Source organism: Sceloporus occidentalis, unplaced genomic scaffold, assembly GCF_023333645.1.
Source record: "Sceloporus occidentalis isolate IW3139 unplaced genomic scaffold, rSceOcc1.0.p SCAF_201, whole genome shotgun sequence".
Taxonomy (NCBI): Eukaryota; Metazoa; Chordata; class Lepidosauria; order Squamata; family Phrynosomatidae; genus Sceloporus; species Sceloporus occidentalis.
Window position 1 is genome coordinate 851,915 of NW_028317181.1, and position 20,527 is coordinate 872,441.

Below are 20,527 nucleotides of genomic sequence, written 5' to 3' on the forward strand. Positions count from 1 at the left end.
ATTTGGGGGCATTTGCATCAAGATATCTTGGAGATGGGGCCCATGTCTAAACATGAAATTTATTTATGTTTCACATAAACCTTATACACAGCCTGAAGGTAATTTTATACACTATATTTTAAAAATAATTTTGCACATGAAATGTGGTTTGTGCCCATTGAACCATCACGAAAGTCAAGGGGTCACTCTGTCTCAGCCCCCATGAAAAAAGTTTGGGATTTTGGAGTGTTTTGGATTTTGGCATTCCAGATACGGGAGACTCGACATCTGTAATCCACAAAATCATGTACACATTCTCTCTCTTACACACACATAAACACCCATATTCTTTCACACATGTCTCTTCTATAAGACACATGCATTGCCTTGCACACATTTTCTCTCACACACACATACACACATTATCACATATTTGACATATTCCAGACCCTTACATTCATGCACACTCTTTCACTTATTTGTCTCACTCCTGTGAGACACAGACGCTCTCCATACACGCATGACTGCACAAACGCAAAACACACCATACACAAGAAAGGGTTTTGGGGGGGTCATCAACTGGAGCCCGTTAAACATCTGGTTGTAGGGAATGCAAGGGGGCGACTGTTCTTGGGGGGGATTTTCCATCGTGACACAAGGCAATGCCTTCCTGCAGGGCAGGTGGGCTTCCCAAAAAACCCTGGGAGCACCAAGGAAGAGATCTTAGCTCTGATCGGATGCTTCTTGCTCCATTGGAGCTGGCAGAGCAAGGTCTTGGGGTGCCTCCTTTTGGGGTCAAAGGAGAGCCGAAGAGGATGCATTTCCAAAGATGGAGGTCCTGGGGGTGCAACCAGGAAATCTAGGACCCCCACGAATCTTCACCTGAGGTCAAAGGTCACCTTACCTGGAAGCCAAAGTCTCCTGCTTCCCCCTTCACGCCAGGGCTGCCAGGTTGACCCTGGAAGAGAAAAGTGTCATGATCAGCTGGTCTTTGGAGGTGGACAGGGGAACACATGGGTCAACACTACCTTCCGCACTGTCCAATTCCAGCACTACGGTTCCACTTTAACTCCCATGGTGGCTCCATCATCCAATGCAAATCTGAGATTTGCAAACCTGGCGGAGAATTCTAAGCACCTTTCCCCCCAAACATCAAGGATCCCATCGGAGGTTGCCATGATGGGAAGTGGAATCATATCATTGTAAGTAAGTAGTGCGGACGGAACTCTGAATCCGCCGGTCCAGAAATGCATCCTGCTGAGGAGTGTTTTTTGGCAGTGCAGAGGAGACCACAGAAAGAAGTTCAGATATTTTTGTCCCCCACTGGATGAAGTTACTCTGCCAGAGTTTTAAAAGATCTTCTCAAATGATTCCCCCCCCCCCCGCAAAAAAAAACAACATTTAGGGGCTCTTCTGTGAAAACCTTGTCCTTGCAAAACTCTAAACAACACCATGATATATATATATATATATATATATATATATATATATATATTGTGCAAAAGGAATTTTGACACACAAAAAGGTCCTGAAATATTTGCAGATAAAGAAGCAGTGTTTTGTGAAAATTCCTTTTGCACAAGCAAATATAACTGTATTTATATAAACATATATCATACACACACACCTATATGTTTACATAAATAATATTTGTTTGTGCAAAAGGAATTTCCATTTTAAAAGGCCCCTGAAATACGAAAAACCATCCAAAAATGAGCAAAACATCTGGTCATCTTGCCCAGTGGGGAGTGGACATTTTTGGACATTCTTTTCCCCGTCTGCAGGAGAATGAAATAAGCAGAATTGCCATCCTTGGGATATATAGTTGTTTGTGCAACCATCAAGCTTTTCTTGGATGCGATTCTTCCTCAATGAGAGTGTGAAAATTTGAAAGGATTCCTTGCACCCCTAAAATACAGACACACATGCAGAGGGCAAACTCTGAACCCCATAAAACAAGACCTGTTATTTTAGTCCTTCTTAGCTCCCAAAAGGGACAAATACCCACCAAGATGCCCGGTCGGCCGGTGTATCCCATGGGTCCTGGGGGGCCACGCAAGGCCATCTGTGGGGTGAAGGAAAAAGAGTTGGGGGTTAGACCTCTGCAAAGCCACATAGAGACCCCCAAAAGCGCACCAGAAATCAAACATGTGGGGTTTGTGGTTGCATATGTGACATTTTCATAGAAGAATGCAAAAGAGTTGCCAGTGTTAGTCCTTGCACCCCTCTTTAACTACCCTGGAAAACTGGGATTCATAGTTTGGTGGAGGAACTCTGTGATCCTCTCCCTTTGGACAGTGCTTCCAAGCAAACTACAAATCCCAGGATCCTACAAGAAACCTTGGTGTTAGTCTAGGATATCAGTTTGTGAAGGGATCTTGTAGTACCTTTGAGACCAAGGGGCTGCATAGACCAGCATCAAAGGCCGTCGTGGGGGCGTGGCAACCCCAAGTCTGCCCCCACGCCAGCACGACACCGCGCACCCTACCATATGCCAGGTGGCATCACAGCACTCCTCTGGCACTGCATCCAGATGATGCAGCACTAATAGAGCGCAGAGAAGCTGTGGCACCAGCAGGTATGGCGCCTTTTCCATGGCGCAGAAAAGCTCTTTTTGCGGCTTCTTTTTGCACTACGGAAAGGCCATATCGGGTCTGCAGCGTGTGGATGCCGCAACCCAGATCTGGCGAAGAAAAAGGCGGCTGCAGGCCAACCCTTAGGGGCAATCTGTACAGCCAGTCACTGAAAGAAAGAAGTTGTAGCATAGCTTTACTTCTTCTATGCACCTGAGGAAACAGAATTTGGGGTGCATCCACACTGTAGAAATAATACAGTTTGACCCCACTTTAAGTGCTGTAGCTGCATCTTATGGGGATCCTGGGATTTGTAGTTCTGCAAGGTCTTCTCTGCTCAAATGTACTGGTGCATCACCAAACTGCAAATCCCAGGATTCCATAGGATGGAGTCACAACAGTTAAAAGTGGTGTTGAAACCAGTATGAAATCAGAACAGAGTCTAGGATCTTCCCGTTAGTCTGGTTGTGCCCACAGGCTGTGTCCGTCTCGGCAAGCAGTCCAGACAATCCCTGGTTCTGGTGCAAAATGCCTGAATGACGTACGGCCAATTCAGCACAGAAACCAGGGTATGCCACCCTTAACATGGATTACAATGAATTATCCTTCGTTGCAATGCCCAGCGCCTGTTTACAAGGTGACACCGGCGTGAATCAGACAGAGGTCAGAACGAGGCGCCCAGCATCAATCCCATACAGCTGGGCCCCTCGTTCTGACCTCGTTCTGATTCTGCCAGCATCAAATTCCATGCAAATAGCCACCCAGCGTCATAATGGCGGCCCCAGAAAATGCAGTGGCAGGAACACTGGTGAAACTCCGGGGCCAGAATATGCCAAACTGCTTGCAGATTATCCCGATTCATGCGGATCCAGCCTTGCTTAACGGAGCATATTTATTTATTTATTGCCCCATTTTGCTCCCAAAAAGTATCTTACATCATAGATCAAAACTGAGCAAACATAAAAGTGTGATATACCATGTTTGTTTTAAAAAAGGAATAGTACGTGCAACTATTTTTAAAAGCAATTAAAGCACTTAAAATGCACAATTCCTGTTGAACAGAATGATATGCGTGGGAACAGCCACCAGGAAGCCCTCTTCCCATGCCCTTGCCGCTATTGGATTTAATTTATTTCATTTCCATCCAGTGGTATACAAATTAATCTAATGTTGTTTTTTCTTTTGTACTGCTTTGTATTTTAACATTGTATATTTGGAATTTTATGTAATTTTAACCACTGTGAACCGCCCTGATCATTGGAAGGGCGGTATATAAATAAACCATTTATTATTATTATTAATAAATATAATAAATAATATAGGCCACCCTTCCCAGCATCACATCGTCTGCAAACAGGAGAAGGATTCCCTCCTCCCATTATCTAAGTAGCACCAGCGGGATTCTTCCCAAAATTTCCTTTCCATCTTTCTGCACACACACACAGATACACAATCCCACCCTGATGGCTTAAATCCAGACTCACGCGGGCTTGCTGCAGGAAGGCTTGGGCTTGGGCTTCCTGGGCGGCCACCACGGGCCCCTTGCCGCCTCCGCTGCTCCCGAAACGGAACTGGAAGAGGAAAAAACGGAGAGTTACGACAGACCTTTGGTGCCCCGTTTTTAATTTTACATCCTTTCTGCTGGCTCCAAAGACGCATTGCCTTCGCACCAGGAAATGGCACTGGCCTTGGTATTGGGCCCTTTGGATCACAACTGGAGAGAGTTGCCAAATCCAAGATTGCTCCCCGTTCTCCAGGCATTTCCAGAACCTTTCCATCTCAAGCACTTTTCTTGATCTTTTTCTCGCCGCATGGTCCTCACTAGCAGGCCATGTTTCTTATACGTCTTCTTTGAGGCTGACTTATTAGGTCTTCCAAGATGTCCTTGCTGTCTGCAGGGCATGATCCAGTCGTTTGTTATTTTCTGCTAGCAGAATGGTGTCATCTGCATAGCTTAAGATGTCGGTGTTCCTCTAATTTCAAGCACTTTGCCCTCAAATTCAAATCGTGGTATGATAATGCCCTCTTGATGGATGATGCAGGGCCCAAACCCCACTTCTGGTGCAGTTGGACAAATCCATTCAGCATCAAACCGGTGGTATACTCCTTTTTATAATGAATGCTAAAAATGTGCCTTTTGCTCTGTATCGTCCCAGAAAGCCTGGAGTCCTCGGTTGCGATGCCCAGCAGCTGTTTACAATGCATCCCGCTATGTTGTCCGGCACGGTAGCAGTCAGTTGCTCACTCTGAGGTCAGAACGTCCAACGCTTGTTCTAACTTCACAGCTGGCGACGTGCCACGGGGGCAGCACCAGTTGGCACAGCAGGACACACATGCAAACAGATGTATGGCATTGCAATGAGAGTGCCAGGTAATGGGGAAGTTTCAGGACCAGGATACCCTTAGAGTGTATTCTGGCCCATGCAGCCACCACTTTGATGCTTCCCTGATGTTTTGCTGTTGGACAGCTCCACAAGGAATAAAACCTGCAGATAATTCACCACACTCGCGCACTGGAAGCATTTGGTCACTTCTGGACACAGTCAGCCAGCCCAGTAAGACCCACCATTGCTAAATATAGTGCGGATCCTCCTCCTGCTCAGCACCCCAAGATCAGGGGACCCCTCAGGGCCTTATTCTGGCTCCCCTGTTCCTGACTCACCGGGAGCATCATGGAAGTGCCGGGAGGTCCGGGTCTGCCGTCTGATCCGGGGAGACCAGGTCGCCCTGGAGGACCCTGCGGGAGAGAGCAGAGAGCGCTGAGTGCAAAATGTCCAGGCAGTTTGGGAAGGAAGCCATTTTGGGGCCCCATTCATGGGCAAAGTCTGGGTGTGTATAGGGTGAATCATAGAACTGGAAGCACTCTGTATTCCTGCATGGCTGAAGAGGGTTGGACTGGAGGGCCCTTAGGGGTCCCTTCCAACTCCAGGATCCTATGCATTCCTGCATGGCAGAAGGGGGCTGGACTGAATGGCCTTTCAGGGATCCCTTCCAACTATAGGATCCTATGTATTCCTGCTTGGCAGAAGAAGAGGTTTGTACTGGATGGCACTTGGGGGTCCCTTCTAACTCTAGGGTCCTATGTATTCCTGCAGGGCAGAAGTCCCCGTTGCTCCTTACTCACCCTCTCTCCAGAGTCGCCGGGGGGTCCAGGGGGTCCCTGTGTACCTCGTGGGCCACTCATGCCCTGCAAGGAGAAGAAAGAGACATAACTGGGGTCTGCAGCTGTTTGTGTGCTAACAAAGAAGGGGGCAAGAGACGGAGGATATTCCCTCACATCCTGACCCTTGCAATGCCATTGTCCACACATCTCTTACCGGGGGTCCTTCTGGTCCAGGAGCTCCCTCCACCAACATGCCCTATAGAGGAAGAAAGAAGGAGAAAATACATGGAAAAGAAGGGTTGGTTACAACCAAGGCACATGTTTATGTGCAGCCGGAGAGCTCTAGTGCCTCCCACAAATTGCAAATCCCAGAGCAGGAGTGCCATCTGCACTACAGAGTTATGCCAGCTTGATGCCACTTTGCACGTTACTAGATCCTGGGAATGGCTTCTCGAAAACTATAGGATTCTAAGTATAGCCGGTCCTCTGCATCCATGGATTCCATCATCCACGGTTTGGAAATATTTCCAAAAAAAGCCTTGTTTTTGCTATTTTATATAAAAAATACCAGTGTATTTATAGAACTTAAGCATGCACAGAGGGTCCTGGGACCAAAACCCAACGGATATCAAGGGGCCCCTGGACCTCCCAAAAAATTCAAATCCCAGGGGGCTAACAGAGAGGGCTAAGCCAATGATGGCTAAAGTACAACTGAGCTACTATATAAATATGCGGTCCACAGCCAAACAAGGGTCTCTGAGTAATTTGAGTTATAGCACCGTGGTTCCACTTTAGCTGCCATGGAAAGAGGCTATGGGATCCTGAGATGTGCAGTTCTAGATGCTTAGGGTGCTTAGCTTTCCCAGTGTCTCCCTCAAATTACACATCCCAGGATCTCACAGCACTGAGACAGTGATGGGTTTAAAGGGCAAGTGAATTTATATCATGAAAAGTATGGTTAAAGTGCAATCGAAGTACTGCAGTGAGAAACTACAAATCCCACATTTCCAAGCCAAGGACGGTCAAAGTGAAATTGCACTACTGTAATTAAAAACTACAAATCCCACAGTTCCAAGACAATTGAACTACTGTAATGAAAAGGGCTTGGATCTCTTAGCCAAAGAGCTTCCCCCTAACGTCTCCTCCAAGCTACAAATCCCAGGATCCCACAGAATGCAGCCATGGCATTTAAAGTGGACCCACAGTCCTACAATTGTGCGTCATGGAAGAGACCGCTGCAACCTCCTCCTCATTCGGGGACTGTCCTGCGATGGTGAGGGAAGGCACCCTCCATGCAAGGAGTTATAGTTTATGACACCAAAAACAGAAAGCCTGTGATTTCAGGGCTATTTTGAGATAACCACAAACCAGACGCTCAAATACACCCAGAAAAGAGTGTAATTTGTTGTTTGTCTGTGCCTTCAAGTCGTTTGCAACCATTTCTAATCTTTCTCTGCAAGATTTGTCCAGGAAGGGCTTGCACTTAGACTCATGGACCCCAAGGGCCATCCAATCCAACTCCATTTCACCCCATTTCATTTTCCTGCCCTAAGTGCAGTACCTTACATTTCTCCCTGTTGAAATTTATTTTGTTAGCTTTGGCCCAGCTTTCCAGTCTATTCAGGTCATTTTGAATTTCGATCCTATCCTCAGGGGTATTAGCTACTCCTCTTAGTTTGGTGTCATCTGCAAATTTGATAAGTATTCCCCCATTTCTGTCACCCAAGTCATTGATAAAGATGTTGAATAGCCCTGAGCCCAGGACAGAGCCCCACTGGACACCCCACTGGTCACTTCTCTCCAGGATGAAAAGGAGCCATTGCTGGAACACCCTTTGCGTTTGGTCAGTCAACCAATGACAAATCCATGTAACAGTTGCCTTGTCTAGCCCACATTTTACAAGCTTGTTTGCAAGAATGTCTTTGGGAACTTTGTCAAAGGCCTTACTGAAATCAAGATATACTATATCCACAGCATTCCCTTCATCTACCAAGATGGTCATTTTATCAAAGAAAGAGATAAGATTTGTCTGGCATGACTTCTTTCTCTGAAACCCATGTTGGCAAAGCACAAACTACACACTAAACTTTGTTGCTGTGCACCTTCAATAAACTCTGACTTTAATAAGTCCTAAAAGTTTCTCAGAGGCTGGATGGCCATCTGTCAATGGGGATGCTTTGACTGAGAGCTCCTGCATGGCAGAATGGGGTTGGACTGGATCAGGGCCCGTCTTGGAGTCTCTTCTAACTCTATGATTCTAGGATTCCAGACAGATTTCTGCAGAGGAGGATTGCTGCCTCCGAGGCTGAGAGAGAGTCACCCAGTGACCCTCCAGGGCTGGGATTCGAATCCTGGTCTCCCGGACCTGAGCATTCTGCAGTTGAGAGAGTGTGACTCGATTTTTGCACTCTGCAACAACTCACCGGTTCGAAGACGGCCGGCTCCCCTTTCTCTCCTTTCAGACCTCTGGGTCCGTGGATGACCTGTGGGTCACAGACATGTAGCCGCAAAGAAAGGGGCAGAGTCAGTATAACACAACCATCACACACTTACACACACGCATGGTGTGACTCTGTCCCCCAATTCCCTGGCCTCCATTTTGGAGTGCAGGAAACTGGGTTAGACCCCCAAATCTTGGAAGGACTGGGTTGGGGGATGTGGCTCTGAAACAGAGCCTCCAGCAGGTTATTCCTTGGTGGTCTCGCATCCAAGGACCATCCACGGCTGAGCCTGCTTAGCTTCCAAGATCAGATCAGATCTGGTGTCTTTTGAGTATTCAGGCCATTGTTATTATCATGAAGGAATCTCAGAGGAGGTTGAAACAGAGCCTCCAGCACTGGGGATTCATTGACAGTCTCCCATCCAAGGACTATCCAGGGCTGACCCTGCTTCCAAGATCAGAGGGGATCTGGTGCCTTTTGGGTATTTAGGACATAATAATTATTATTATTGTCAGCAAGGAATCTCAGAGGAGGTTCTGCTATTTCCTTCCACTGAAAGAGAGCCTCCAGCAGCGGGTATGCCTTGGCCGTCTCCCATTAAAGGACTATCCAGGGCTGGCCCTGCTTAGCTTCCAAGATCAGACCAGATCTGGTATCTTTAAGGGATTTTAGGCCATTATTATTATCATCAAGGGTTTGTACAAAAAACGAATTCTGAGAGCTACGGTGCTGCAGCAAATTACAAATCCCAGGAATTCCAGAACATGGAGCTCAAGGGTTTAAAGCGGCGTCAAACTGCGTTAATTCTGCAGTGTAGATGCAGCCTCCTTTCCTGGAAAAATCTTAGTGGAGGCTTGCTCTGCATTTAGAACTGTTTGTTTTATTTTTTGGCTGGGAAAGCTAATTCCTCGGTCCGTTTGGGACACAAGCGTCCTTTTGTTCCTCGCACCCGTCTCCCCTCCGGCCCCCAAAGTTTGCCTGGCTTTATAAAAAAGGGGGCATAAATAAGGCCCTCCATCTTTTGCTCAAGTCCTGCTCTGGCTTTCCATTTGCAAGTCAAAAAGCCCCCCCCCCCCAACTTCTAAAAGAAATCTAAGCAAAAATTCATTTTTTGTACAGCCCCCTCCCAAAAAACAATCCCAAACCTATTTCAGAGAAAGGAATTGGCAAAACCACCTCTGAGGACTCCGTGATGATAATAGTAATAGCCTAAATGCTCTTAAAAGGCATCGGATTTGGTCTGATCGTGGAAGGTAAGCAGGGTCAGCCCTGGATAGTCCTTGGATGGGAGACCGCCGACAAAGACCCGGTGCTGGAGGCTCGGTTTCAGAGGAGGGACTTGGCAAAAGCAGTCCTGAGGATTCCTTGATGATAATAATCATGATGGTCAAAACACTTAAAAGGGGAAACAAGAAGAAATCCCGACTATAGAAAATATCCCTTTGCATCCATTGCAAATGTCTCCAGTCTGCAATTAATCCTCTGCCTTCCCACTTTCTCAGCTGCTTTTAAAACGTCCGAATTTCCTCTCTTTTCCTCCTCCTTCGTCCCCATTTTATTCCAAGTGCTGCAAGCTGAGTTCGAAATCCAAAAGGGGTTTGCAGGCCATTGATTCTGCAAAGGGACGAAGGGCTCCTCCGACTCTTCCCAATTCCTTATCGTTTGTGGGTCCTTCTTCATTAATAACTTTGCATATTTGAAATGTTCAAAAGTATGGGAAGGATTGTCTTAAGATTTCTTCCACTTTCAAACAGGATTTTAACAGAATTTTCATTTCATCCTTCATTTTCCTTTAAATTTTCAAAATTTAAAATTTTTAAATTCCCTTAAAATTTGATACTGTTTTCCTTTTTAAAAAATAAAAATTAAAAATTCATTTAAATTTTTATTCTGTTTTCCTTTGGAATTATTAAAATTTTAAATTCCTTTAAAATTTTATCTTGTTTTCCTTTGGAATTTTTAAAATTTAAAATTTCATTCTGTTTTCCATTATTATTATTATGTTTATAATAGGCCTGCCCAATACAGGCTTAGAAATCTAAAACAGTCCAAGTTAAAACAGTATAAAACAGGCAAAATAAAATTCTTAAAAAGCAATTAAACAGTTTTTAAAATTTAAAAATTTAAATTCCTTTAAAATGTTATTGTTTTCCTTTTTAAAAAATTAATTTTAAATTCCTTTAAAACTTTATCCTGTAGTCCTTAAAAAAATTTTAAATTGAATTTTACATTCCTTTAAATTTTTATCCTGCTTTCCTTTAAACTTCATTAAAAATTGAAATTGCTTTAAAATTTTATCCATTATTTTCCTTTTTTTTAAAAAAAAAAGAAGAAGAGAAAATGTTTCCCACAATAACACAGAATTTAGGGATTTTACATCTCTCCAAAGTTGGAGAATTTCACCTGCAAAATCCCTTTTTCCAAACCTGGAAACCTTCTTCTCATTACCTGAATTTTTAATTTCATTCAAACGACAACCGCAAAGGAGAATCTGTGAATTTCACAAATCCTTCAAAGGGTGCGTCCACACTGTAAACTGTGACTTTTTAATTGGTATATTGTCAACTATGTATTATATGAGTGTATTTTAATGGTTTTATAGTATTGTATTTTAACATTTGGTTTTATGTGTTTTCTTTTTTAATTGTATTTTGCATTTTAACATACAAAAGGCCTTGGGCCCTCAGGAGATTTGGGAAAGAAATAAAATTTATTATAATAATAAATTTAATATTTAATAAATAATAATAATAGTAAATGGATTATAATAATAATACATTATAATACATTTTTTATTATTATTATTATTACAGTTATTATCATTAATATTATTAAAAGTGGTGTCAAAACATATTATTATTTATTATTATTATTATAATAGATGTATTATAATAAAAATTGTAATAATATTTGTTGTTGTTGTTGTTGTTAGAAAAAATAATGCATTTTGACACCACTTTTAATATTTAATTATTATCATTATTTTAAAATTGTAAGCCACTTTGAGTTCCTACTTTGGCAGGGAAAGTGGGATATAATAATAATAATAATAATAATGTAGTAATAATTAAGTGCTGTAGCTCCATCCCATCAAGGAACCCTGGGATTTGTAGTTCTGCAAGGTCTTCATGGCCTTCTTTGCCAAAGAGGGCTGCCCCCCAACTACAAATCCCAGGATTCCACAGGAAGCACGGAGCCTTGGAAATTAAAGCAGTGTCAAACTGCATTAATTCTACAGTGTAGATGCACCCAAAGACTGGAAGCAATGGTCTACTCATGAGGAGGAGGGAAGGAAGGGGACCAAAAGGGGCAGTGCTTAGGAACAACTTCTCAAAATGGCCGCCAGGGTCATAAATTACCGTGTCCCGTTTTTGGGGCGGGGGCTTCCGCCTTTCCCACTACCCAAATCAGTAATTTGTCCAATTGGTCTGCAGAGATGGCCTTGTATGTGATGACATCATAACGTTGCATGATGACATCACAGAACAAGGAGGAAGCCCACAGAAGGCCTTCCTGTTGCCGGGGCCATGGCAACCCATTTCTAAGCAAACCGCCATTTTGGGAAAACATGAGAAAGTTAAGGAAAGGCAGGTAATGACATCACAGGAAGTGCTATCACCAAAGAGGTAAGGTCACAGGAAGTAGTCGGGGAAAAGACACATCAAAACGCGACAATTATTAGAAACGGGATGACCAAAGCAGGAAATGATGTCATGAGACAGACAGAGAGAGCAATAACCATAAGAGACAGGGAAAAGGGTAAAGTGCTGCCACACAGTGGCAGGTGGTTGCAAAGGCAGGAGGAAGTGATGGCTTCTGCGCAGGAAGTGACAGGAAACAGTCAGCGATGAACAGGAAGTGACAACAACCAGCCTTGATCCACAGCCAAATGGCACAAAACAGAAAGAGAGCAAGAACAACCGGACGCCACAAGCAAAGTGAACACAGCACAACACAACACAACAGCAGGAAACACCTTAGGAAAAGACAGCAGGAAGTGACACGTAAACAGTGTGTTGCTGAAATAAGAGTTGTGGTTGCACTATGCACAACTGACAGGAAGTGGACTCACAAGACAGGAAGTGGCAGCGACACCATGACATAATAGAAGGGAGGAGGAAGAATTCCCAGAAGCCAACCAGCAGCCAGGAGGAAGTGACATCACCGCGCAACACAGACAAATGCACAACTGACAGGAAGTGGACTCACAAAACAGGAAGTGTCAGCGACACCATGACGTAACAGAAGGGAGGACAGAGGAGAAAGGCCTCGGGGGTCTCCCCATGAAGGGGTCGTGCGCCCCACTTACGCCTCCACTGTGGGGGGTCTCGGCCGGGCGCACAGGGCCCAGCTCCGACGGCTCCTCCCCCTCGCCATAGGTCCTATAGGTGTATTCGTACTCCAGGCCCACGCCGAGCCCTTCCTCTTCCGCAAAGACCACTTCCTCCTCCGCTGCTGCCGCCGTGGGATGTGGGCCGGCCGCTTCTTCCTGCCCCCCAGACAGGGTGGGAACCCAACAAGACATTAGAGGAGGGAAGTGGGGCTCAGCCCCCGCATCCAGACCCTCATCTGACCTGAGGGGCCCCCATTCCATCCTCCCTTCCAGATAACCCAACGGGATATCAGCTGCGGGATATGAATCTTCCTTGGCTTTTAGTCCGAACTTTACATGATCCAGGCCAGTGGTTCCACCAATGAGGAACGATCTGACCAAGGTCCTGAATCTATCCTGCAGCTAAAGATCAGTTCACTAGCCCCAGGGGCAGAGTCCCCTGCAACTATAAATGTCCCTCTGTCCAGCATGGCTGACCACCATCCTTCTCCCTTGGGAGAAAGCTACACTGGGGCCTTGTTCTTTGATTGACTGCCCATTGCCTAACTGGTCACGGAGGCTGGAACCTGGGTGTCCAGAGTTTGCGCTCAATCCCACCGGCCAACCCCTTCCTAGGAATGCCCCATAGTTCCCCTTTGTCCAGTTATTCCCCATTTCCACCACAACAAGTGGGAAACAGGCCATGGAGTATCTCTACTTGTTGGTGCTTCTTTGGACTATAACTCCCAGTTGGATGGGGGATTTTGTGAACTGTAGTACAACTCCTCCCCCCCCCCCGCCAAATCTTGGCTCTCCTGTTGTAATCTGGGGATGGGGGTGGCATTTACCTCTCCCTGTGGGACTGAAGGGTCCGGGGGTGACCCTTCCCTTGGGGAGGTCTCTTCCCAGTAAGTGGCGTCCGCATCCGGAGGGAGAGTGTAGTCGGGGTATTCGTGCGGGGACCCCCAGGGCTCCTCTGTCGGGGGCAAACCCACATCCTTGGGGGGCACATGGGAAGAAGAAAAAGAGGGCCAAAGGACAGGGAAAAGGAGAGGGCACCAATAGGGGCATTTGAGGGAAAGAGAGGGATCGGTGTTGGTGTGTTGATGAAAGGATGGATTGGTGGAAGGAGGGAGAGAAGAAGAGGGGAGAAAAGAGATGAGGAGAAGGAAAGAGAAGAGGAGAAAAGGAGAGGAGAAGGAAAGAAGAGAAGAGGGGGAAAAGAGTAGAGAAGGAAGGAGAATAGAAGAAAGGAGAAGAGGACAAAGGAAGGAATGGAATGGAACAGGGTTGAGGAGAGGAGAAGGAAAGAAGAGAAGAGGGGGAAAAGAGTAGAGAAGGAAGGAGAATAGAAGAAAGGAGAAGAGGACAAAGGAAGGAATGGAATGGAACAGGGTTGAGGAGAGAAAGGAAGAAAACAAAGAAGGGAAGGAGAAGAGAAGAGGGTAAAAGGGAAGAAGAAAAGGGGACAAGGGAAGAGGAGATAGAGAGAGAAGAGGATTGAGGAGGGAGGAGAAAGAAGGGGAAAACAGAAAAAGAAGAGAGAAGAAGAAAAGAGAGGAGATGAGGGGACAAGGGAAGAAGATAGAGGAAGAGATGGCAGAGAAGAGGATTGAGGAGAAAGAAGGAAAAAACAGGAGAAGAGAGGAGAAAAGGGAAGAAGAAAATAGGAAGGGACATGAAGAGAGGAGAGAGGAAGAGAGGAGAGAGGAGAGGATTGAGGACGAAGAAGGGAAGAAAACAGGAGAAAAGAAGATAAGTGAGGAGAACATAAAGGAAGGAGAGACGAAAAGAAGAGATGGAAGAAGCCGAGGGGCAAGAGAAGAGGAGAAAAGGAGAGAGGAAAAGAGGAGATGAGAAGGAGAAAAAAGGCAAAGAGAAGAAAGATAGAAAAGTAGTGAGATGAACAGAAGAAGAGAATCAGAGGAGAAGAGAGTAGTGGTGGAGGAAGAAGGGGAGAGAAGAGGGGAAGAGAAAGGAGAGAAGAAAAGTGAGGAGTGGTGAAGAGATGAATGGAGACGATTGAAGAGAAGGAGGTTGAGGAGGGAAAGGGAAGGGATGAAAATAATAGAAGAGAAGGAGAGGAGAGAAACAGTGGAGGGAGAAAGAGGAGAAGAGAAGTAAGGAGGGAAAAGGACAAAAGAAGAGAAGGAAAGAGGAAATGAGAATAAAGGAGAAAAAATTAGAGAAGAGGGAAGAAGTGATGAGAGTAGAGGAGCCATGAGAAGCAATGCAGGGAGGGAAGAGGGAAAGAAAAGAAAGCAAAAGAAAAGGGAGAAGAGAGGAGGCAGGAAGGAAGGAGGAAGAGGAGAAAAGAAAGGAAGGAAGGTGAGCCCAACAAGGGGTTTAATAAAAAAGGGGGGCGGCGAGAATAAGGGATCAATGGATTTACAGAGAAAGAAAGAGTGAATTGATGAAAGAAAAGAAGGGAAATGGAAGGGACACAGGAAGGGGGGAGCGTGAAAGGACAGTGAAGGAGGAAGGGCACCAAAAATTGAGGATCAAACAGAATGGCGCATAGGATGGATTGATGAAATCAGAGAGAAAAGATGATGGAAGGGAGAAAAACAGAGAGAAGAGGACACCGTTAGTGAGTCCAAACGTCTCCTCGAAGGGAAGGATTCCTCATCCCAGATCATTTCTCCCATTTTTGGGGGGACAAAGTGATCTTGGGGCCAGAATCTCAGCCTCCCGTGGCCTGGACTGAGAGAAAGCTGGCTCCGTTTGAGGGGAAGGGGCTTCAAGAGAAACACAAGGCCAAAACACTGAAGGGGCATGCCTGGGGGGCAGATGAAGCTCACGTAACCCCTTCCCAGGGGGCACCGAATCCAATCTGCCCCCCCCAACGAACATGGCCGCCTTTAGAGCTTTTGTGGCTGTTTCTCTTGACTGGGACACCTTCCCCACAGCCCACGTTTTTCGGGGAGGAAGAACATGCATCGCGAGGACACAGGTGACCAAAGCCCTGTGGTTACGCACAGACGTGACAAAGACACGGTGACACACGGATGTAACAAAGACCTGGTTACACACAGAGAGATACAGACTGATGGGGGGGGTGATGGAGAGGGTCTTTTGGGGGGGACACCAAGGCGATGTGTCCTTTCATCCCTCAATGGGGGGGATACCAGGTTGTGAACCCACAGACCTGCATCCTTCCCTCTTGCTCTACCTGCTGGTAGCTGTTCCCACGCAGCCGAGATGCACCAACGCCAGCTTGCGCATGGGCCCCAGATCGGCCCAGAGAGTTTTTCGTGGCGGAGGATTTGGATGCCGCCTTGGCACTGTTGCCGCCGCCATTGTAGAACTTCCCATTGGCCGAGGTGGACTTGCCATTGCCGGGAGATTTCCCATTTTTGGCGCTGGTCTTGGCATAGCTGGGCGCCGTGCCCATCAGTTGGCGCTTCTGGGGCTGCTTGGGTTTGGGTTTGGGTTTAGCAGTGGGGGTCTTGGCCTTGGTTGGTTTCTAGCAGTGATGAGGATGAGGATGAAAATGGTGATGGATGGCGATGAAGGTGGCGGCGAAGATGAAGGAGCAGCAACAACAACAGAGCAACAACACAACAACACAGGAGGAAAGACAAAGGCATGAATGCAGGGTGACCACTGGCCCTCATTTCCCAAGACACGTCCTACATTTCAACCTTCTGTCCAGGAGGATTTCCAAAATGTCCTCCATTTTGAGCATGACTACGCATGAGATTATACAGTAGGCCCGCCACACTCGCTGGAGTTAGAGTCACGGGACCCCCGTGAAAATGGGGAAACGGCAAATGAAAAAACACACTACTTTTTAAACTTGAAAGAATACCTCTCTAGGAATCCCTAGGTCCTCCACCAGAACCTTATGGTCAATATCTGCCAGAATTTGACCAGACTCATGCTAGAGGACCTATCAATGGCTAAAGAAGTTTCTCTCTAGGAATCTCAAGGTCCTCCAAAGCAACTCTGTGGTCAACATCTGCCAGAGTTTGACCAAAGGATCATGTTGGAAGACCTACAAATGCCCAGAGAGGTGTTTTCTCTAGTAACCTCTAGCTCCCCCAGCACCTCTCTATGGTCAACGTCCTTCTTTGGAGGACCTACTGATTCCTAGAGAGAACATATTAATCAAATCAGCAAACGCGGAGGGCTGACCATATTTAACAGGAGTGTTGTTAAGCTTTTATTTTGCAATGCCTTCCCTTTTTCCTGAATGTCCTACATTTTACGGTGCCTCGTCCTCCTTTGCAATGAAGACATCTGGTCACCCAATAGCAGTGACCACAGCGGCGATGGCTCCCAAATCAAGGGCCATCCTTTTTTTTCCTCCCCATCCATCGTCCTCTTATTTCGGGGCAATTTGTTGTGCTAAACGCTCCGCAAAATCACAGCAACCCGCCTTGAATCCCATTGTGAGAGAAAGGTGGGATACAAATCCTTCAAATAAATAAATGTACAGTTAGGCGAACTATTTGCAGCAGCCACAAATGTGTATGTGCATTTCTCATTGACATCCCACAACCATGTGCCCATGTGTGCTTGTGTCACTGGGAATTCCTTGTGTGTCCAGACAAGCCAGCCATCGCAAGCCGAAAAGGCCACAGAGAAGTAGTCAAAACGATGGAGCCGTTTAGATATAAATGAAATAACAGAACATTCCTCCTCTGGCTGCAAATAGGAGAAACGGTGGGCGCAAAAACCCTCTTTTTCAGACCTGAAAAGGAATACTGTTGAAACGAGCGGCTGCACATAAAGCGCATGATGAACGAGCAGACGGTTCCTGAGCCAAGGCAGCCGGAGCGAAACCCGACGGCAGGCAAAAAACACACCCTCCATTCATTGAAGGGACCGCGCTGTGCATCCACACTGGAGAAATAACCCGGTTTGGCACAGCTTTAACTTGTCTGGCTCAAGGCTATGGAATTCTGGGAGTTGGAGTATGTTGTGGGGTCCAGAGTGGAGCTTTGCTCTGGACCCCACAACATACTCCAACTCCCAGAATTCCATAGCCTTGAGCCAGACAAGTTAAAGCCGTGCCAAACCTGGCGGTCATAGCACAAAGCAATAATGTTTCCACATTTCGGAGGCGCAGGAACCTCAGGAAAGTGGTGAAAAAAAACACATTTAAAAAATAAAACACTGAGAACACCTCTCTAGGAATCCCTAGGTCCTCCAGTGCGACTCTATCGTTGACATCAACAGTTAAACTGACCATAGAATTGTGTTGGAGAACCTAAAAATGCCTAGAGAAGGGTTCTTTCTAGGAATCCCTAGGTCCTCCAGTGCGACTCTATCGTTGACATCAACAGTTAAACTGACCATAGAATTGTGTTGGAGAACCTAAAAATGCCTAGAGAAGGGTTCTTTCTAGGAATCCCTAGGTCCTCCAGTGCGACTCTATCGTTGACATCAACAGTTAAACTGACCATAGAATTGTGTTGGAGAACCTAAAAATGCCTAGAGAAGGGTTCTCTCTAGGAATCTCTAGGTTCTCTAGTGCGACTCTATGGTCGACATCAACAGTTAAACTAACCATAGAATTGTGTTGGAGGACCTAAAAATGCCTAGAGAAGGGTTCTCTCTAGGAATCTCTAGGTTCTCCAGTGCGACTCTATGGTCGACATCAACAGTTAAACTGACCATAGAATTGTGTTGGAGGACCTAAAAATGCCTAGAGAAGGGTTCTCTCTAGGAATCTCTAGGTCAGGGGTAGGCAACCTGCGGCCCGCGGGCCGGATGCGGCCCAGCGAGGCCTTGGGACCGGCCCCAGCCCGGTCCTGCCGCCGATTGCCGCCGGGGCCTTTGGCCTCTTGCGCGCAGAGGCAAGGGGGCAATTGTCTGTAGAAACCTCAGAAACATGCATTTATATTAACATTTTTGAAAAAATCAGCAAATTTTTTTGCGTGTCCTCCACTTGAAAGTGTCCACCATTTGAAAATTTTGTCTTACATTTGTCCCAGTTTATTTATTTATTTAAATTTTTAAAAATTATTTAATTATTTATTTTTTGGCTTCGGCCCCCCCAGTTGTCTGAGGGACAGCAACCCGGCCCCCGGCTCAAAAAGGTTGCCTACCCCTGCTCTAGGTCCTCCAGTGCAACTCTATGGTCGACATCCACCAAAAGTTGACTACTCCATGATCTGCTTTTGTCTGGCAGGACCTAGAGACTTTTAGAGAGAGAGCATATCGCTCAGCGCTATGATTCCTAGAGAAAACATACTGCTCAAATCTTTGCTTTTTTTAAAAGAGATGTTTTAAACTATTAACTGTTTAATTGTATTTCAAGGAGAGGTGGGATTGTGGGACATGGAATGTATTTTTATTGGAATGTATATTTTAATGTTGTAAGCCGCTCCGGTTGCGTTGCGCAGAGGAGCGGGATAAAAATAGAATTTATTATTATTATTATTATTATTATTATTATTATCATCATCATCAATCTGCGGCAGGAACTGTAGTCCTAATGCTTCTCTGGGCATTTGTAGGTCCTCCAGCACAATTCCATGGTCAATATCTGGCAGATTGTGACCATAGGGTTGCTCTGGAGGACCTAGAAATTCCTAGAGGGGTGTTCTCTGGATAGCGGGGTTTTGTTTTTATTGGTAGGTTTTCCACTTTCAAGGGGGTCTTGTGCCCCTAACCCCAGCAAATATGGGGCCCGTCGTATAATCCTCATGGGCTTTGTTGTCTTATTTACACCTCCCATGATCCTCTGGTGGCTGGGAAGGGCCAATGGGACCTGCGATCCAACAACATCTAGACAGGCACATAATGACCCCAAACGTCTGGTCCTTTCTGCAATTGAGGCAGAGGGCTTTTCCATTCCAGCTGCCCCCCATTTTGCCCCAACTATTGAGCCGCTGCGTAAAAGACGGATGGACATGGATGGACAGATGGACAGACGTGGATGGAAGGACATGGACGGACAACGGATGGGTCCCAGACCCACAAAACAAAGACGGGGCTCCCGGATACGAGGACGGACAAATGGAGGGACAGACAGACAGACACGTTTGGAGGGGGAGGAGCCTGTGACGCCCCTCCCCTTACCTGCTCCCTGTCTCCCCCTAGTGGCCAGGAGGAGGAAGTGCCTGCCCCGTCCTTCCCGGGAGCGTAAGAAAAGTCCGAATACCCATCGTCCTCTTCCACATCCTCACCAGAGTACTGAAGGAGAGGAAAAGAGGTGATTTCTCCTTTTTTCTTTCTTGGGAAAGAAAGAAAAACGCACGCTTTGAATGGCAGACTCCAGCAAAAGGGAAAATCAACTCAGTGCGGACAAGGCAACCGGGATCGAAAGCGGTTCCGGGGACCGAGCGGAGGGCCTTACAGAAACTAAGGGGGTCTAAATGGATTGCACCGGCCCCTGAAGGAGATCGGTTTCTATTTATTCATTCCGTTTTCTATGCTGCCTTTCTCCCAGGAAGGGACCCAAGGCGGATTACAAGATTAAAAACATCTCACAAACTTCACAGTGACATTTTATAAAAAAAACAGTTAAAATCATCCATTTAAAACTATATAAGTTAACATTAAAACATACAAAAGATATTTCTGGGTGCATCCACAATGTAGAAATAAATGCAGTTTGATATCACTTTTAAATCACTTTATTATTATTATATTTATTATTATTAGTTATTTCATTTATTTAATAACTAGTATCTCCGCATTATCATGGACGGATCATTTCCTGGTTAAGGTTGGTCTGGAGACTACTATTCCTCCCTCTAGGGGTGGAGGACCAATTAAAATGGTCCGCCCTCGAAGGCTGATGGAACCCATTAGGTTCCAAGAAGCCCTCGGGGGTTCTATGGTTGGCAGTGCCAGTGACTCTGTTGAAGTTCTGGTTAATTTATGGAATAACAACATCACCAGAGCTATAGACATGATTGCTCCCAAGCGTCCTTTCCAACCCAGTAAAAACCGTAACCCTTGGTACACTGAAGAGCTTAAACAAATGAAGCGGGTTGGACAACGACTAGAGAAGCGTTGGCTGAAATCTCAACTCATATCTGATAAGATACTTCATAGGACTTTTCTTAGGTCCTATCAAATGGCGATAGATGCAGCCAAAAAATCTTTCTACTCTGCATCTATCGCATCTGTGAAATCTCGTCCAGCTGAGCTGTTCAGGGTG

The 20,527-nt window shown here is 45.9% G+C and overlaps 2 protein-coding genes across 2 annotated transcripts in view; one reads left to right on the forward strand and one right to left on the reverse strand.

Annotated features, from left to right (window-relative positions):
• Positions 1-20,527, forward strand: part of LOC149278109 (uncharacterized) — a 705,984-nt gene that overhangs the window by 291,954 nt on the left and 393,503 nt on the right. The gene's annotated exons all lie outside the window — the stretch shown is intronic.
• COL11A2 (collagen type XI alpha 2 chain) overlaps positions 1-20,527 on the reverse strand; it is a 97,191-nt gene that overhangs the window by 53,459 nt on the left and 23,205 nt on the right. The window contains exons 6-15 of the mRNA XM_089502379.1: positions 15,581-15,874; positions 13,257-13,406; positions 12,406-12,585; positions 8,079-8,138; positions 5,870-5,911; positions 5,677-5,739; positions 5,215-5,289; positions 4,037-4,123; positions 1,988-2,044; positions 884-937 (exon numbers count right to left, since the gene is read on the reverse strand). Coding sequence (XP_089358505.1) covers positions 884-937; positions 1,988-2,044; positions 4,037-4,123; positions 5,215-5,289; positions 5,677-5,739; positions 5,870-5,911; positions 8,079-8,138; positions 12,406-12,585; positions 13,257-13,406; positions 15,581-15,874 — 1,062 coding nt within the window. The remainder of the gene's footprint in view (positions 1-883; positions 938-1,987; positions 2,045-4,036; positions 4,124-5,214; positions 5,290-5,676; positions 5,740-5,869; positions 5,912-8,078; positions 8,139-12,405; positions 12,586-13,256; positions 13,407-15,580; positions 15,875-20,527) is intronic.